The sequence below is a fragment of the Zootoca vivipara genome, chromosome 13 (assembly GCF_963506605.1).
Source record: "Zootoca vivipara chromosome 13, rZooViv1.1, whole genome shotgun sequence".
In the NCBI taxonomy this organism is placed as follows: domain Eukaryota; kingdom Metazoa; phylum Chordata; class Lepidosauria; order Squamata; family Lacertidae; genus Zootoca; species Zootoca vivipara.
Genome location: NC_083288.1, coordinates 48,907,835 through 48,926,464, shown reverse-complemented (window position 1 = coordinate 48,926,464; position 18,630 = coordinate 48,907,835). Strand labels below are relative to the sequence as shown.

The 18,630-nt window shown below is 50.0% G+C and overlaps 1 protein-coding gene across 2 annotated transcripts in view; it reads left to right on the top strand.

The window, feature by feature from the left end:
- Positions 1-18,112, top strand: part of IPO4 (importin 4) — a 45,874-nt gene extending 27,762 nt beyond the window's left edge. The window contains exons 19-30 of one of the 2 annotated variants that reach the window (XM_060281870.1): positions 426-547; positions 2,213-2,290; positions 3,217-3,274; positions 4,459-4,564; positions 6,526-6,719; positions 7,512-7,568; positions 8,658-8,783; positions 11,267-11,475; positions 12,671-12,803; positions 13,939-14,043; positions 15,593-15,662; positions 16,386-18,112. In XM_060281870.1, coding sequence (XP_060137853.1) covers positions 426-547; positions 2,213-2,290; positions 3,217-3,274; positions 4,459-4,564; positions 6,526-6,719; positions 7,512-7,568; positions 8,658-8,783; positions 11,267-11,475; positions 12,671-12,803; positions 13,939-14,043; positions 15,593-15,662; positions 16,386-16,513 — 1,386 coding nt within the window. In that variant the 3' untranslated portion in view covers positions 16,514-18,112. Of the gene's footprint in view, positions 1-425; positions 548-2,212; positions 2,291-3,216; positions 3,275-4,458; positions 4,565-6,525; positions 6,720-7,511; positions 7,569-8,657; positions 8,784-11,266; positions 11,476-12,670; positions 12,804-13,938; positions 14,044-15,592; positions 15,663-16,382 lie in introns of both variants that reach the window. The other variant, XM_035134620.2, reaches the window with a different exon arrangement.
- The last annotated feature ends 518 nt before the right edge of the window (positions 18,113-18,630 follow it).

Sequence of the window (18,630 nt, the reverse complement as noted above, 5' to 3'; positions counted from 1 at the left end):
GGGGCAAATGGACCACTTCCCCATTGATCCTGCCCTATTCCCCTGCCCCACCCGTCTGCCTTCTTGCTTCCCCTGCCATTTCTCTCCCTGCTTTCCACCCCGCTGGTCCCAAGGGGCACAAACGACCTGTGTTATGTGCAAGAGAGAGGAGCTGTAAACATTGAGACTTCAGTGCTGTGAACTGTAAGCAGAGAAGCTCGTGACGCTCAGTATTGCAGTTGCTGCTGCTGCTGCCCAGTTTTCTAGCTGTGCTGGGCTACCCAAGCGCCTCTGGCAGGCAAGGGAGCTGCCTGGCTCCTGGGCGGCTGCAGAGTCGAACAATGGGCATTGCAAGAGAGTTCACGCTCTCCCGCATCTCGAGATGACGCCTCTGTGTCTCTTAACCACCTCCTCACCTCTCCTGCACTTGTCGTTGCTCTGCCCAGTCTCACGGCGGAACTGGAAATTCATTCCTCTTGTTTGACGATGAGGAAGAGGACGAGGCGGAGGTGGAAGGAGAGGAGAGCCTGGACGAAGACGAAGACGACGACTTCTCTGAGCATTCGGGGTAGGTGACCAATTGTGGGAGGGATTTTCGGAAGGCTGGCCTCTCCCTTGTTGGGAGGGGGTGTTCCAGTTGAGAGGCACAGAGCCATCTTTAAATGGTCCTCCCTCAAAGAAACCCAAAACGCTCTGGTTTCGTAGCCTATAGCAGGCCGCAGGATGATCCCTTCGTGTTTCAGAATCCTTCCTCGGCATCCATGTGGACTGGAAACTTAACTCTTTAATGAAAGCAAAGGTGACAGTTTCTTAAAGGCCATTTTGGTGACTAAAAAAAAAAGTCCGCTTTATGTAGATGTTAGCCCTCTGAAGACTGACAGAATTTGACTGGGGGGATTTATGGGCCTGGAGCAGTGGGTTTAGGCTTAGAAGCTGAGGAATTTGTGACTTTGAGAGGCCATCTTTGAAGTCGCTGGTGGCGCTTGCCTGCTTGGTCTCGCTCTCCCCAAGATTGCGTAGCAACCTTTCTCCTGACACTAATTTTGTGTAGGCGGTGGTTTTTATTTATTTGGGAGTTTTTATTGTATGGAGGATCACCCCAACATGTGAGCCCCCCCCAAAAAAATCAATCTATAAAGTGGGGCACCTCAAATGCAGGTTGATCCCCCTCAGAATGGGTCCCAGGCTCCTTAAAGGCCACCTGAGCCCCTTAGATCCCAGCCAGATCACTGAGATTGTCCGGAGAAGCACTGTTAGTTGTCCTCAACCAGAAGTCAAGCATTTAGTGTCTCTACTCCCATGCTGTGGGGAGCTCTCCCAGCAGAGATTTGGCAAGCTCCCCTTGCTTTTGACTCCCAGGCGTCTCTTGAGAACGTTTTTACGCCAACAGGCCTACGCAGCTGACGTTTCTTCTTGAGCGACCACTTCGTTTTAACCAGGGATCCCCAAACTAAGGCCCGGGGGCTGGATGCGGCCCAATCGCCTTCTCAATCCGGCCCACAGACAGTCCAGGGATCTGCATGTTTTTACATGAGTAGAATGTGTCCTTTTCTTAAAAATGCATCTCTGGGTTATTTGTGAGGCCTGCCTGGTGTTTTTACATTAGTAGAATGTGTGCTTTTATTTAAAATGCATCGCTGGGTTATTTGTGGGGCATAGGAATTCATTCCTATATTTTTTCAAAATATAGTCCGGCCCCACACAAGGTCTGAGGGACAGTGGACCGGCCCTCTGCTGAAAAAGTTTGTTGACCCCTGGTTTTAACTATTGTTTTGCATTGCTTTGAGAAGTTTTTACATCGCTGTCCGCCGCCACGATGTCTTGCAAGGCTGAGGGCAGGATGTAAGTACAGTGGGACCTCTACTTACGAATTTAATGCGTACCGAACGCACATTCGTAAGTCAAAAAAAATGGTAAGTCGAATCCCATAGGAATGCATTGGGAGAAAAAAATTTGTAAGTCGAAGCAACCCTATCTAAAAATTCGTAAGTAGAAAAAAATCCTATCTAAACCGCATCCAAGATGGCAGACGGAGCTCCATTCGTAAGTAGACACATTCGTAAGTAGAGTTATTCGTAAGTAGAGGTACCACTGTAATTAAGTATAACCTAGGCCTTGGAGAATGCTCTGGACGTGAGATTCTGTCTTGGGGCTTGAATATCTGAGTTTGTCGTTTGTGAGGAGGCTGACCCCCAGATTTCCTCTCCTCCCTCTGCGGACGGTTCTCTTGCAGGCTGAACGTGGAAAGCGCCTTCATGGACGAAAAGGACGACGCCTGTGTGGCTCTGGGAGAGATTGCCACCGGCGCCAGGTATAGCCATGTGTGTGTGTGAGAGAGAGACTCATTTTGTGCTGGAGTGGCTTGGAGACCACCAGTGTGACTGACCCAGTAATAGACCTTGGGCGCTTTCAGGAAATAGCAACAGGAATAGAAGCTTCTGCCCTTTAAAAACCTTCGGGGCAGTTGATGGGAGGAGGGGCAGTAGCAATGACATCTACCCCTCCACCTTAAAAAGTGTAAAGATTTTATACCTTGGGTAGGCAACCTAAGGCCCATGGGCTGGATCCGGCCCAATCACCTTCTCAATCTGGCCCACGGACAGTCCGGGAATCAGCGTGTTTTTACATGAGTAGATTGTGTCCTTTTATTTAAAATGCATCTCTGCGTTATTTGTGGGGCAGAGGAATTCGTTCATTATTCCCCCCCCCCAAAAAAAAATATAGTTCGGCCCCCCACGAGGTCTGAGGGACGGTGGACTGAGGGACCCTGATGAAAAAGTTTGCTGACCCCTGTTTTATACCCAGTCCAACCAAATATCGAAAGGAAAACACACAGCAGGGTGATCTAAAACTGGCATGCGCTGACAAACAGAAGTGTGTTCGGTAGACGTTTGGAGCAGATCGCAGCTGGTGCCTCCGGACTCGGACGAGGGAGGGCTTCCAAGAAATCTGGTCTTGCTTTTGTGGTGGCAGTGAGATTAGCGGGGTCTGCATAAGGGAGGGCACTCTGTCAAGTATCCTCGAATGGAGCGCAGTTCCTTCAGCTCAGGGCAAATCCATGTGCCTCCCCAGCTCCCGCCATCCCTGCTCTTTGACCCTTGTGACTGGGGCTGCTGGGAGTTGGAGTCCAGTGGGCCAGATATTCCCCACCCCAGAGCTCTCCCCAAGTAGAGATATGGGAGCTTAGATCTCACGCTAACCTTCTCTCCCCCCCCTTTCTTTTTGTCTCCGTCTCAGCGTGGTCTTCCTGCCTTTCTTGGAGAAATGCTTCCAGGAAGTCTTTGCGCTCTTGGAGGTAATGGGTGGGCTCAAGCAAGGGGGGGGGAGTCTGTTTGGGGAAAGTGGGGCAGGGGGCAAACTTTGGTGGGGGAAAGGAGAGGCTTGGACCTGGAAAGAGGGGAGAGATGTTTTCTAGACACCTGTAGAGCAGCGAGGCTCCATTATACTGAATTAGGCAGCTGATAAACAGCTCTTACTGCCAGAAAGTTCTTTATGACGTTGATTCGGAATTCCTTTCTGGTAACTTGAATCCATTGTTTTGGGAGCTAGCATTTGGAGCTGGAGAAAACAAGCTTGCGGCAGCCCTTTAGATGTATGAAGATTGCTATCATATCTCCTCCCAGTCACTTCTTACCCAGCTCCCTCAACCGTTCCTCATCAGGCTGGGTTTCCAGACCCTTTATAGTCTTGGTCAGGGGTCTCCAGACTTACCCGGCTTTGGGCCAGTGCCCACCGCGCCGATTGCGCGGAGGGCAGGGGAGTGTGCACGCAGCGGGCCGGAGGGCGGGGGAGTGTGCGCCCGTGCGCATGCGCACACACACTTACTGGCGCGGTGGCACGCTTCCAGGTCGGAAAAATCGCCGAAAATCGTTTGTGCGCATGGGCCTCCCCCCGACCCGGAGGTGCACCGGAAATGACCTCTTCTGGGTCGGGAGAGGCCCATACGCATGCGCACAAACGATTTTTGGCGCTTTTTCCGATCTGGAAGTGCGCCGCCGCACTGCGCGCCGTAAGAGCGGGCGGCGGGGGTCATCGCGGGCTGGATTGGGAGGCCAATTGGGCCGCATCTGGCCTGCAGGCCGTAGTTTGGGTCATAGCTGCCAAGTTTTCCCTTTTCTCGCGAGGAAGCCTATTCAGCATAAGGGAAAATCCCTGTAAAAAAGGGATAACTTGGCAGCTATGGTTTGGGTACCCCTGGTCTTGGTTGCCCTCCTCCATCTCGGCAGGGATGGTATTGTGCAGAAGAGGGGCTGCCACCCTGGAGGCCCTGCTCTTTTGTTAACTGTGGCATGGGCTTCTGATATTGGGGGGGGGGGCTTTAAGGAGAAAGTCTCCTGCAGACTTATTGGGTCTGTAAGGGATGGATGCTGTCTCTTGAGTAGCCTGGTCCTCAGCTGTGCAGGACATTTTCTATGTTAGCGGTACCAAGTTAGATGTAAGGGCCACAGCAAAAGGCCTGACTCCTCCTCCTCTTCCCAGCATCCCAACATCAACATCCGGAAATCGGCTTTCAACACCCTGGGACATTTCTGCATCTCCTTGCACCGGGTTTGCGAGCGGGATCCGTCCGAACCTCACAGCGCCGGTGAGTGGCCTCAGGGATGGTGTGTTTGTTTTTTAACTGGGTTGGTCCGAGGAGATGACCTTGAAGCACCAGGGAGATCCTCCCTTAGCAAACTGAGCAGAGGAGCTCGCAAATAGGGATGGGACACAAACTGCAAAAGGCTCAGGCGGGGAATATATAGCTTGGAAGGTTTGCAGCAACACAGGAAGTTGCCATGTACAGAGCTAGTCTGTCGATCTGTTATGACAAATTTCATGGTGCACACATATAGGGGCACACACACTCCCTAGAAAATCAACCTTTCACCCTTCAAAAATTAGGAAATATTCCCTGGGGGGGGGAAATTCACTTTATTTGAGTTCACAGAGCAATCCCGAAGCCGCCTTGGCGCTCTTAATTTTCTCTGCAGTAGAAGGACTTGTCTTGGAAAAACCTTTCCCAATTTTTCTTTTCGCTTATAAATCCTGTAAACAGAGAAATTTACTGAAGTGAATGGACCACTGTCCAGCAACTATCCTTCAACGCGAGTCAAAAGAGCAGCTTTTATGTATGAATGAGGTTGATCTGTGAAATAGATTCAAGAACTAAAGTAATTGCCATCTCAAAAGAATGGCCCAGGCTGGCCAGGATAAGGCAACTGGCAAATATTATCAGGTATCTTTGCAGACAGGAGAGAAGCCACACACTCAAATTTCTGCCTCTTTCTGTGACGGCTGTATGATGCTTTTTGTTGGTCTTTGGGTTGGGCAATTTCTAAAGTCTTTACACACCTTTGTTCTGGGTCCTCCCCTCCTTGCAAGTGGGGTGGGACTCTGGGGCAACAGGGAAATAAAAAGACCCGCCTTTCTTTTTTCTGGATCCTGCCTCCATCCATTCTCCTCTGATCCATAAAGGGCTTGGGAGTCCCTTGATGGGGAGCTGGGCCCTTAAAACCCAACCCCAAAATTTTATTATAACAAGTCCATCTTGTCTCGCCTACCCTGACTGGCTGCCGCGGTTGTCCAGATATTCGGCCTGGCGTCTTTCCCTGTCGTACGTGAAGGTGCCATCGGGGACTGAACCCGGGCCCTGCCATTAAGCTAAGAGTAAAGCAAGATTCATAGAATCATAGAATCATAGAGTTGGAAGAGACCACAGGGGCCATCCAATCCAACCCCCTGCCAAGCAGGAACCACCATCAAAGCATTCTTGACATATGCCTGTCAAGCCTCTGCTTAAAGACCTCCAAAGAAGGAGACTCCACCACACTCCTTGGCAGCAAATTCCACTGTTGAACAGCTCTTACTGTCAGGAAGTTCTTCCTAATGTTTAGGTGGAATCTTCTTTCTTGTAGTTTGAATCCATTGCTCCGTGTCCGCTTCTCTGGAGCAGCAGAAAACAACCTTTCTCCCTCCTCTATATGACATCCTTTTATATATTTGAACATGGCTATCATATCACCCCTTAACCTCCTCTTCTCCAGGCTAAACATACCCAGCTCCCTACGTCGTTCCTCATAAGGCATCGTTTCCAGGCCTTTGACCATTTTGGTTGCCCTCTTCTGGACACGTTCCAGCTTGTCAGTATCCTTCTTGAACTGTGGTGCCCAGAACTGGACACAGTACTCCAGGTGAGGTCTGACCAGAGCAGAATACAGTGGTACTATTACTTCCCTATATCTAGATTCTAGTCCTCTTGGATCTGGAGAAAGGAGCTGGTGTAAACAGTAACCTAGGAAGCTGTCGTCTATGCAGTCAGACCATCTTGTCTGCACCGACTGCCAGGATTTCAGGCAGGGAATCTTTTTACCTGGAGTTGCCATGGTGTGTGTGTGTGTGTGTGTGTGTGTGTGTCAAACCTGGCACCTTCTGCTCTGCCGATCGAGCTCTGACCCATCTGCTTTTAAAAACACCGCTGCGTTCGTGCCCTCCTTCCAGGCGGGGCCTCTGGTGGGGCCAGGACGCTGGATCCAGCCTCTCTTACTCCTCTCCTTCCTTCCGCAGCTCGCCTCCAGCTGCTGTGCACTGTCCTGCCCGCTTACATCAAAGGGATCCGGGAAGACAAAGAGCGCCAGGTGGTGATGGAGATTTTGGAGAGCCTGGCGAAGGTGTTGAAGACCTGCCGGCAAGAGGCCCTCCGCGTGCCCGGGCAGCTGACAGACCTGTGCCAGGTCATCCGGGAGATCCTGGAGAAGAAAGTGAGTGTTCAGGTGGGGAGGTGGGAGGAGAGCTGTGGTCCAAAATATCTGTGAGTGCTCCAGGTTGGCGAAGGCTGGGGCAGAGATTTCTACAGGGCTCTACCCCTTTTCCCCCCTCGGGGGCCAGTCTTTTCCACCACTCGAGCTTCTCCTTGGTGACTTCCGCTTGGACACGCTGTGGTGTGAATCTGGCAGTTCCTGCCATATTCGGCTTCACGGACGGGCGGGGGAAGCGCCAGGGCGAGACGCACCCCCCCCCAAAAGCTTTATATGAGTATATAAAATTTCTAACTCCGTAGTGCCGTGCATTTTGGGGAAGCGGTGGGACATACACAAATGGGGTGGAAGTGGGGCTTTTTTTTGGAGGGGTATTTAGGACGCGGGTGGCGCTATGGTCTAAACCACAGAGCCTACGGCTTGCCAATCAGAAGGTTGGCGGTTCGAATCCCTGCGGTGGGGTGAGCTCCCGTTGCTCGGTCCCAGCTCCTGCCAACCTAGGAGTTTGAAAGCACATCAAAGTGCAAGTAGATAAATAGGGACCGCTCCAGTGGGAAGGTAAACGGCGTTTCTGTGCGCTGCTGTGGTTTGCCAGAAGTGGCTTAGTCATGCTGGCCACATGACCCGGAAACTGTCTGCAGACAAACGCTGGCTCCCTCGGCCAGTAAAGCAAGATCAGGGCCGCAACCCCAGAGTCGTTCGCAACTGGACTTAACAGTCAGGGGTCCCCCTTGCCTTTACCTCCATGCCCCGATCTTATTCAAAAACGCTCTCTTCCCCACATTCCCTTTGCAGACAGCCTGTCAGGACCCCAGCCTGGACGAAGACGAGGATGAGGATTGTGATGAGGTGGTAGGTCCAGGAATTGGCGTCCTCGGACCCCAGAACCCCCTTTCTTCTTCTAAACTCTTGCAATTTGTGGGCTTCTGAGAACAGACGCGGCAGCCTGATCTAGATTTCCCTGAAGTTCACCAGCCCTTATGGTTTCAATAAATGCATTCCAAGTACAGTGGTACCTTGGTTCTCAAACTTAATCTGTTCCGGAAGCCCTTTCCAAAACCAAAGCGTTTCAAAACCAAGGCGCACTTTCCCATAGAAAGTAATGCAAAATGGATTAATCCATTCCAGACTTTTAAAAACAACCCCTAAAACAGCAATTTAACATGAATTTTACTATCTAACGAGACCATTGATCCATAAAATGAAAGCAATAAACAAATGTTCTGCAGTCACACCATCAATCAATCAGTAGCTGAAATGGGTTCCACACAGTCACAAAAATAAAACAAAAAGAGCCGCAGGAGCAAAAACGCAGAATAAATAGCAAAAACAGACAGACCTCAGCGTAACACTCAAAACAGAGCATGTTCGGCTTGCAAGAAAAGTTCGCAAACCCGAACATTTCCAAGTTTGCAGTGTTTGGGTTCCAAATTGTTTGAGAACCAAGGTACCACTGTATCATTATACTTGTCTGAATGCAATCCATTCCTCCTTGAAAAAATTGCCTCCTCTGCAGCCTGCAACCAAGCAAGATGGAGAACCCCTTCCTCGTCTCAATTATTTTTCTCTCTCCTCCACCCCCCACTACAAGAACACAAGGTAGATGCCCTGCCACTGAGCTATGGGCCTTGTAGTCTTTAAGATTGCAGTCCTCATGGTTCAGAAGAAGCAGCTGGTGTAAATAAACAGTAGCATAGGGACCTGCTTTATACCAAGTCAAACTGTTGGTCCTCCTAGCTCAGCAGCGGCTCTCCAGGTTTTCAGACGAGAGTCTCTTTCTCTCCCAGCCCTGCCTGGAGATGCCCTTCAGGATTTGAACTCGGGACCTTTGCCATGCAGAACAGATTCCCTCCCGCTGAGTTTCAGCCCACCTACTAAAACTCTGCTTCCTCCTCTCACTGCCCTGTGTCTCTCCTTTCTCCTTCTGCCTCCCAAAACCAGGCGGAGTATGACTCCATGCTGGTCGAGTACGGCGGTGAGGTGATCCCGGCTCTGGCCGAAGCGGCTGGCGGAGAAGCCTTCGCTCCGTATTTTGCCGGCTTCCTGCCACTGCTCCTGAATAAGATGGTGAGTGACGCCTGCCTCTCCGAGACTCCCTTTAGCTTCCCATTTACTTTAGCCCGGGTCCCGGGACACCTCAGCCCTTATTTATCTACTAAAGGGCATTTGTGCCATGCTATTCAGCTTTTAAAGGCTCCCAAAGCGGCGTACATAATTGAAAGTAGACAGTCCTTTTCCTGCAGGCTTGCAACAGCAAACTATACAGAAGATGGCACACAAGGGGAAAGGAACAGGGAGGGAAGAGGGGAAAGACAAACTCGGGCACCAATTATGAAATATTTCTTTTTATAATGGCAAGCTAGCAGAGTTTGGTAGGAGCTGCCTTGTCACTGCAGAGCCTTGCTTCCATTTGAGAGGAGACCTGTTGAACTTGGCCTTTCCTATGCCTGTCCATTCCTGTCCCTCTTGCATAGCTGCCAAGTTTTCCCTTTTCTCGCGAGGAAGCCTATTCAGCATAATGGAAAATCCCTTAAAAAAAGGGATAACTTGGCAGCTATGCCCTCTTGGCATCCTTCCTCTGATCCCCCCGTCTTCCAAAATGGCCTCCCTCAGCCACCATTTTGCAGTGATGGGATGGCTGTGGGCCTCAGCCTTTTGACCTTCAGCCAGTCAGGCAGGGCTGCCTGCCATATGCCCGGAATTTCCCGAATGTAGCCGGGATTCACCTGTCGAAAATGGCGTCCAGGTGGAATTTTCGAAAATCGCTTAAAATGTCCAGGAAAACCCAGGCATGTGGCAGCCCATATCGAAAGGGGGGCAGTTGTGCAAATTTCCTTAAAAATAGCAAAAAAAAACCTGTACTTTTTTTGGAGATTTTGGGCAATAAACAAATACCCCTCAACAACTTTTTTGTCTGGATTTTCAGTTTTTTTAATTCAGTTTGTTTTTTAAGTTTGAATGCTTGCTTGATTGAAAACTTTATCACAGAAGTGTACAATAGATATTATAGACAAATTGAAAAATACAAAGTAAGTTCTTCATTCTAATGCATGCTGTTTATATCCATTTGTGATTAGATTTTTCAAGACCTCCAATCTTCCCCTTGCATTCCCAAATTAAATTCCTAAAATATGCGCTTAAACTTCACTTTCTCCATATTATTTGACTTACTATAATTTTTATTTTATACAGTTACCCTATTTACACATTGAAGCTCAATCGAAACCTGCCAACAAATTGATCTTTTGACAACGTTCTTTTACATAAACTCTGTATATATCCCACTCTCTTGGGGGGAGGAGGGGGAATAATCTGTAACATCTCTTCACCTTGCTGATAATCTTGCCAGTTTGGCATACTTTCTTACTTTATTTTTCTAGTCTGATTTAGATGGTGTATCCTCTCCCTTCCAACCTTTTGCAATTAGAATTCTGGCAGCAACTGTAACATACATAAAAACTCTCCTGTATTGTTTTTTTCCAGATTACAACGAGCTTCAGAAAATGTTTAAATGCTCCTTCCCTTAAAAAAATCTGAAGCCTTCCTGCTAGGAATTATGGGATATGAAATCCCAGGTTTTTTTTGAAATTTCAGGCCTTGGGCCTGTCACTGTGTCTAGTCCAGCGTTTCTCAACCGCTGTTCCGCGGTACACTAGTGTGCCGCGGGACGCTGGCTGGTGTGCCGCGACGTGCGGCGACGAGAAGGGCGATTTGCATTGTCACGTGCCTGGCGGCCGCAAGCGCCCATATCATGGCCTAGCCGGCTTCCTTTCCGGCGGGTCAGCGCTGATAATTGGTGGCCGCCAGGCACGTGACAATGCAAAACGCCCTTCTCGTCGCCGCACGTCGCGGCAAAATTTAGACAAACTAAACTAAAATTTAGACAAACTTAAAAGAAGCTGGCTGGATGAGCTCAACCTGAAACTTGCTGAGCAAAGGATTGTGCTGGCAGAGAAATCAGCGGCTTGGGAAGCCTTATTACAGGAGATTGCAACCAACACAGCAATTGGCAAGTGTTTCTTACAGTCATAATTATATAGTCAATATAGGGCGGCACAGAGTTAAATTTTTTAACTTTTTTAATGGTGGTGTGCCTCGTGATTTTTTTCATGGAACAAGTGTGCCTTGGCCCAAAAAAGGTTGAGAAACACTGGTCTAGGCCAGGCATAGGCAACCTTCAGCTCTCCAGAGATTTTTGACTACAATTCCCATCACCCCTGACCACTGGTCCTGTTAGCTAGGGATTATGGGAGTTGTAGGCCAAAGCATCTGGAGGGCCGAAGGTTGCCTATGCCTGATATAGGCCTAACCCTAACTCACAGGGGCGTTTTTTTTGTTTTTTGTGTGTGTTTAGTTTGCTAAAGTATTTCCATGCCGCCATATCTGACCCCCTTGTAACGCTTCCCCGGGACATTTCCCCCAGAGTTTACATGCCTTCCCACCTTCTCCCACAGCCCCAAAAGGTGGGGCGGGGGTCTTTTTCCTTCCTGTGGGTTTCTCCCTCCTTTTAGCGCCTCCGCTTCATCCTGCCCCCTTCCTCCTCCCCGCAGAAGCCCAGTTGCTCCTCCACAGACAGGTCCTTTGCGGTGGGCACCATGGCGGAGGCGGTGCAGGGCCTGGGCCGCGCCTCGAGCGCCTTCGTGCCGCGCCTCTTGCCGGTGCTGATGGGGGCGGCGCGCGACGCCAACAAGGAGGTGCGCAGCAACGCCGTCTTCGGGCTGGGTGTGCTGGCGGAGCATGGCGGGCAAGCCATGCACGAGTATCCTTTGCTTCATGAGGTCGAGGCGACCGGGACCGGGTTCCCGGCGTGGCCTGCCTTTGGCCCGCCGAGGAAGAGTCTGCAAACGTTCCGAAAGCTTCTGTGCAGTCCCCACAGAAACGAAGAAAAGCCATTTACAGAAGTCTGGGCTAAAGTGAGCTGGAATCTGGGATTGTGTTACCTGGAAGCAGTGCTTTTTTCCCCCTTCTTCAAAAATGTTTAGGGGTTCTCTCATTTTGACTCAAGACAGCTGCCATTTTATAGTTCAAATTGGGAAAAATAAAGTAAATGGACAAAAGTACAAAGCTTCACAAATTGTTTAAGGGTATGCGTACCCTTGTGTCCCCCCAGAAAAAAAGCACTGCCTGGAAGGCAAAATAAATTCATTTATTTCTTAGAATTTCTTCACTGCTGGATTATATATACAGTCGTACCTCGGGTTGCAAACAACTCGGGTTACAAACTGCGCAAACCCAGAAGTGTTTTCGCCCCCCGCGCGTGCGCAGAAGCGGCGCGCGCGCTTTGCGCTAGCGCAAATAGCGCTTTGCACATGTGCAAAACGGTGGTTCGGGCCTTTTTCGGGTTACGAACTTTTCTGGTTACGAACTGCGACCCGGGACGGATCGCGTTCGTAACCCGAGGTACCACTGTATATGTTTGATGTTGTTTAGTCGTGTCCCACTCTTTGTGACCCGACTCTTTTATATATATATATAAAGCGGCTTACAAAAGATAAAATGGCGAATTCAGACTTCTGAGGCAGATTCAGAACCCTACTTTTAAACATGCAAACGTTTAAATGCTGAAATGGATTAAATTTGCCTAAACATTTTAAAGCGTCTGGGTAGGCTTGTCCAAACTGGAATGTTTTTAGAGGGTGCCAAAACCAAGTTCTTACAAATGTGGAATGGGGATAATGTGGCACTCAGTGCCGGATTTACGTATAAGCTAAACAAGCTATAGCTTAGGGCCTGACTCTCTTGTATATATGTTTAAAACTGACTGGAAGCCATCTTGGCAGTTAAGCGGTGTATTATTATAATAACGCGACGGTGCTGGCGGTGGGAATCCAGAAAAATCCTTTGGACTTTCTCGCTCTCTCTCCAGTTCCTGGCAGGGCCAGAAAGTCAAGTCAGGCCCTCGCCCGCCCGGCTCTCCCTTTTTCTCCTTAACCCTCTTGCTTGCTCTGCTACAGACACTACCCCAAGGTACTGGGCCTTTTGTCCAACATAATCTCTCAGGAGCGTAACAACCGGGTGGCCGACAATGTATGCGGGGCCGTCGCAAGGATGGTGATGGCCAATCCTGGAGGGGTCCCCATCGGACAGGTGAGAGCTGAGTGCGAATCCTGCTTAGTATGCAAGGCCCCGTAACGCAAGTGCGGATCGGGAATCTCCTGCCACCTTCTTAACATTGAAGGCACTAGCTTCAGCATGTATATGCCTTTGGAAACCGTTAATCTTTGCCACCACTTCTTTTTAATTCCGGCTTGGTTGATCTGGAATAACTACTTGACATTCTGCTTATCCATGGGGTTTTGGCAATCAACTTTTATTAATTCAAAATTTATTTCTGATAAGACAAATCCAAACTAACCTAGGCTTTAAGCTTATAGAATTGCCTTATCCTGAAACCCAGGCCGTTGATTGATTTCCGGCCCTCGTCATCACTATTATTTCCTAAAGTAATATTTTGTTATGTTTAACATTTACGTTAAGTGCTTAACATTTTCTACGTGCTACACAGACAGATTCAAACCCTGTCCACGGGCGTTGCAATTTACTGCCCACGACATGAAAGGAAAAAGGAATGGGGAGGGGAGAGGAAAGTGCTGTCGACTCAAATTCCCAGGAGCTTTCCAAGGTCTCAGGAACAGCCCTGACGCTTTACGGTTGTTTTCAGCTGGAGATTAAACATGTAACCTTTGCTCTGCAAAGCATTTCCTTTACTACTGGGTTTTGTTCATTAACTACCTTTCTGAATAGTAGATTTATCTTAACACATTCTTTTTAACTGCCCCAGCAGAATAGGGTGAGAGGGCAGGAGATGGGCAGACTTTCCCTTGCGGGGGTGGGGGGTATCACCATTTTTTCCAACCCCGATTAACAAAGGAGTGCAATGTTTTGACCAGAATCAAGGACCCTTGTTCCGACCCCTGGGCCGCTTCTCTCTCTGTGTAGAAGAATCCCTTTGGGGCAGGCGGCTACGGTCAAATCTGTGGCTGTTATAACCACTTCACGGCACCCAGGGACGGGCAGAATAGTTGGCACACTTTTTTACTTCAGTGCTGCGTCAAAAGGGGAGTAAAATGCCCAGCCCTTCACCAACTCTGGTTGAGAGTCTGTAGGACAGGCCTTGCCAACCTGGGGCCCTGCAGATGTTTTGGAGCAGCACGGCCTACAGTGACGGTCCTTCATCAAGCGTCTTTGCCTCCCGCCTTGTTCCCCTCCCCCCCTTCCACAGATTTTCCCCGTCTTGATCCACAATCTCCCCCTGAAGGACGACATGGAGGAATACAAAACGGTTTTCTGTTGCATCAACTTTATATATGAGCATGATCCCCAGCAGGTAGGCCTCTCCCCCCCAATCTCCCTCCCTTGCAACCCATTGCTTCGACCCGAGAGATTCCGCTCCTCCCCCCAAAAAACCGCTGCCTTGGCAGAACTTCGTCTCTGGTGTTGGAGTCGGAGTGCCAGACCCAGAAGTCGGGAGAGGTGGCGCAAGCGACTGGGCACAGGGCCGCAAAATGCATCCTCCTGTTTTGTGCCGCATGTACCCATTTCCTTGCCCGCTACCAGAGTTGACGGCAAGTCCCCCCCCGCCCGGGCGGACAGCCGTTTTCTGCGCATTCGGATCCAGCAAGGCTTCCCTATAACGAGGGGAGTTGAGAAATGCTGTTTCTTTAAAATAAATAAAAAAACCTCTTTAATCGTCTCCATGAATTCCCCTCTTTTGCGGGCTGGGAGATCAATGATCCTTGGGTGTTAAGGAGGATTAGAATGTTGGGCGGTGTTCTTTCTGTAGGATGGAACATAAGCAGTCGAGACCAACACTTCCTGTTTCCCTAGAGTGGACGCAGACAGGGAGATGTTACTCCAGCCAGGAGGACTTCCTGTCACACCTGGTCTGGAGCATCCTCCCCCTGCCAGGTAGATGGGCGTGGCTCTGGGAGACCCCGTAAAAGGGCCAGAGACGCAGCCACCTTCCTCTTTTGCTGCTCACCTCTAATACTGGTGTATTTTGCTGTCTGCTGGCTCTCAGCCAGCAGCACACGGGCTCATTCCCATACGGGATGAACTCAAACTCTCTTCTGTAACTCCGAGCTAAAGCCTGCCTTCAGGGAACCTACTGTGAACTGAATGTGAGTAAGCTTCTTGCCGTTACTTTTAAAAGAAGGCCTTTATTGATTTTGAGAGGGAATAAAAGGGGAATTAGTCAGAAACAAACCCAGTCTGGTCAGGGATGATGGGAATTGTAGTCCAAAACATCTGGAGGGCCGAAGTCTGGGGATGTCTGGCTTAAGTCAAGCATGTCCAAAGTCTGTTTCAGGGGCCTAATCCGGCTCGCCAGTCAGTTTAATCTGGCAGTTTATTTCCTGGGGTAAAATCCTAAAAAAAAAAAAAAAAACCTTAACAACTTCAATCCTAAAAGAAGCTCAACAACTTTGGTCGACCCTCAGGCATGTTCACTTCATCAAATCTGGCTCTCTTTGAAAAAAGTCTGGGCACCCCGATCTATGGCCCTTAAATTCTGAGTGTGGGGAGGGGGGTTATTAATTTTGGGGTAAAATCCTTAAAAAAAACCCTCAACAACTTCAAACGGTCAACAACTTTGGGCGGCCCCCACGGCCCTTCACTTCATCAAATCTGGCCCTCTTTGAAAAAAGGACCCCACTGGCTTAAGTAAAGAGATTCAAACGAATCTAGCAACTAGCTTCCTGCTATATAGTGGGGAATGCACTCTGCTACTGACTCACTAGTGTGAGTGAGGAAGGATAATATTTAATCAATCTATCCTCTCCTACTATCCAGAACGTTCCCACACGTTCCGTGTTTTGCTCCCCATGCACAAAAAGGTGGATTTGCCACGGCCCTGAGAAGGCCTTGTTCTCTTTCAGGTCCTGCAGCAGATTGGCGAACTTGTGCGAGTCAGCGGCAGCGTCCTGGCCAAGGAGAACATCCCGTCAGGTATGCACCCTGGGTGGGCAGCGGGCCTCCTTGGTTGGGCAGCCGCCCACCAGTTTCTCCCCCCGCCCCTCCACTGCCCATTTTTACTGCCCAACCACTTTGGGAGGGGGGGGTGTGGTGTTCAGAAGAATGCGACTTAGTTGTACGATGAATGCCGTGTGGCATGTGGTGCCCTCGGGGTCACTGGGTGGTATTCATACCCACCCGGGGCAGCTGACAACAATTCAACTAATAACAATAACTATTCCTGATACCAGCAGCATGGCGTAGTGGTTAGAGCGCTGGGCTAGGACCTGGGTGTGTCAGGGATTGTCATGGTCACTAGGCCCCACAGCCCCTGCTGCCCCACGGACATCCGGCTGGCGGCTAGGGGGAAACGGAAAGGCTGAGCGAGGTATTGCCCAGCGGCCGAGTTGTCACCGCCGCATCTCGGCCAGCTAATAATTTATTATTTATACCCCGCCCATCTGGCCGGGTTCCCCCAGCCACTCTGGGCTGCTTCCAACAAAACATTAAAATACAGAAATCCACCAAACATTAAAAGCTTCCCTAAACAGGGCTGCCTTGAGATGCCTTCTAAAGGTCTGGTCATCGTTGTTCTCTTTGACCTCTGGTGGGAGGGCGTTCCACAGGGCGGGTGCCACTACCGAGAAGGCCCTCTGCCTGGTTCCCTGTAACTTGACTGCTCTCTTCTTGTGTGTGTGTGTTCTCGTTGCTCAGAAGGCCGCAACTCCCTGGTCTCCCTGCTGCGCAATCTCTCCACCCGATGCCCGTCCGAGTTCCAGGCGGTAGTGCGCTCGCTGCCTTCGGAGGCCGCTTCCTTGGTCAACGTGGCGGTCAGCTCTGTTTGAGGAGGGGCAGCGCATAGGGGCCGCGCTCCCAACTTTGTGAAAGCGGAAGGGGACTGTGCGCGAGGCGACACCCCCCCCCCCTCACCTCCCACTGGACACCCTTCTTGGCTCTGTATGGACTAACCCTTCCAAGTTCTTGCGGCTGACCTGCCCTCCGCTGACGCCAGGCGACGCTCTGTGCGGTTTCATTTCCCTGTTTTCGGTCAGGCGTCTCTCACCTTGCCACCTACCTGTGACGGCTGTTCTTTTTTTGCCACACCTTGGTGCTGACGTTGCCGGGGGCCAGCCGGGTCTTGGGGGGGGCAGTCAGCCTTGTTTTCACGCGGCGGCAGCAGGGCATGAAGTATGTAGCACCCCAACTCCCTCCCCCCCAACCTGTTTTCTTCCTAGGCCTTTCCCCAAGGGAGGCTCTCTGCCTATCGCCCTTCAGGGGCTGGCCTGCAGCGGTTGTTCGATCCATCCCTTGGGGGCCTCAACGTCCCCACCGCCAAATTTTTGCCCTTTTTTGCCGCCTAGTTACGACGCCCTCAACCAGCACGCTTCGTTTGCCAAGGGGCAACTATTGTAGCCAGTTCTGCGCCGAGACAAGAGCCCAGCAGGATTGGGGTGGGTGGCTGTGTTTTATGGGAGCCCCTTTTAGTAGGGCAGCAAGGAGAGAATATTGGTGCAGTTGGGGGGCGCTAGTCCTCATGGTTTTTCCTTCTTCCTCGAGATGGACTTAGGAGGGCTGAGGAGTGCTTTCCAGCGGCACTCAAGAACATCGGCAGTGTGGCATGTCATAAGCATGTAAACTGCAACAACAACAAAAATCATTCCTCGACCATTACAGGAAGAGGGAATGTGGGCTTGAGTTCGGCCTGTCCCTGTTGCAGTTGCTATAACCTCCCACCAGGAAGTGTGTATTTTATCTTTCTTTGAAATCTAAACAAAAACGAGAGTGGTGGGGGGGAAAAGAGTTTTAGTCATTGAGAGACCCACTTTGTTTGATCTCCAAGCCAAAGATTTCAGGTCGGGTCGCACCGGAAAGTTCAGCAGTATTACGTTTTCCTCGGATGCGAGTCCTGCCATTAATGGAAGCTGAGTTCATGGTTTACACAAACATCACGTTGACAAAACAGCCGACCGCTCTCCGCAGGGGAATGGTCTCACTTGCCACTTTTGACCTCTTGCCAAGACGCAGCCCCTTCCAATTATTTTCTTCCTCCTCCCGCAGAGTTTCTCTCTCATCTCTTTCCAACAGTTGTTGAGGGAGGTGGCTGTCTTTTGAGCCAAATTCGTCCCGCCTCCCTTGTCCTGTTGGGAGCGGTTCTCAGCGTTTTTTTAAGTGCCGCCTCCCTCCTTTTCTTTGCGGGGGGTTATTCCAAATGAATTTTGTTTGCCAAAGTTCGTGTCTCCCGGAACAGTCTCCGAGAGGATATTGTGATATTTATTTTCGCAAGGCTGCTGTAGGTTTTCACCCGGGCTCCTGCACCCATCAAACCAGCTGTTTCCCCTCTAGTTTGTATTTTAAGATTATATAACCTTCTGGGTTTTGGTATTTTTCTGGTACAAAGAGATTATATTGTGTTATGTTATAATAAAAAAATACGTTGAAACTAACCAGTGTGTTTCCCTTGCAGAGAGGTTATGCTTATTATGTGTGCTGTAACAACGGGCTCTCTGAGCTCAGGCCAAAACCCCGCGTAGGCTGCTTGCTTCAAATACTGGTTTTTATTATGTATTTTGTGTTAATGTTGTAACCGCCCCGAGACCTACGGGTATGGGCAGTATACAAATTTAAACAACAGCAGCAGCAGCCCTTTCCCCTCCTGCGGATTCCAGCAACTGGCATTCAGAAACATACAGAGGGTCAGCTCCCTTTTAGAAAGCAGTGTAGTTCCCAGGTTTGATTGTCAATGCCTCCAGCGGAAAGGTGCTAGGGAACGATCCTGTCGCGGGCGAGGGGCTCTGCCCAGAATATCCTACTGGAGCGAAATAAAAAAAATTCCTACAGTAGCACCTTAAAGACCAACTACGTTTTTATTTTGGTATGAGCTTTCGTGTGCATGCACACTTCTTCAGATACACTGAAACAGAAGTCACCAGACCCTTATGTATATTCAGAGGGTGGGGGTGGG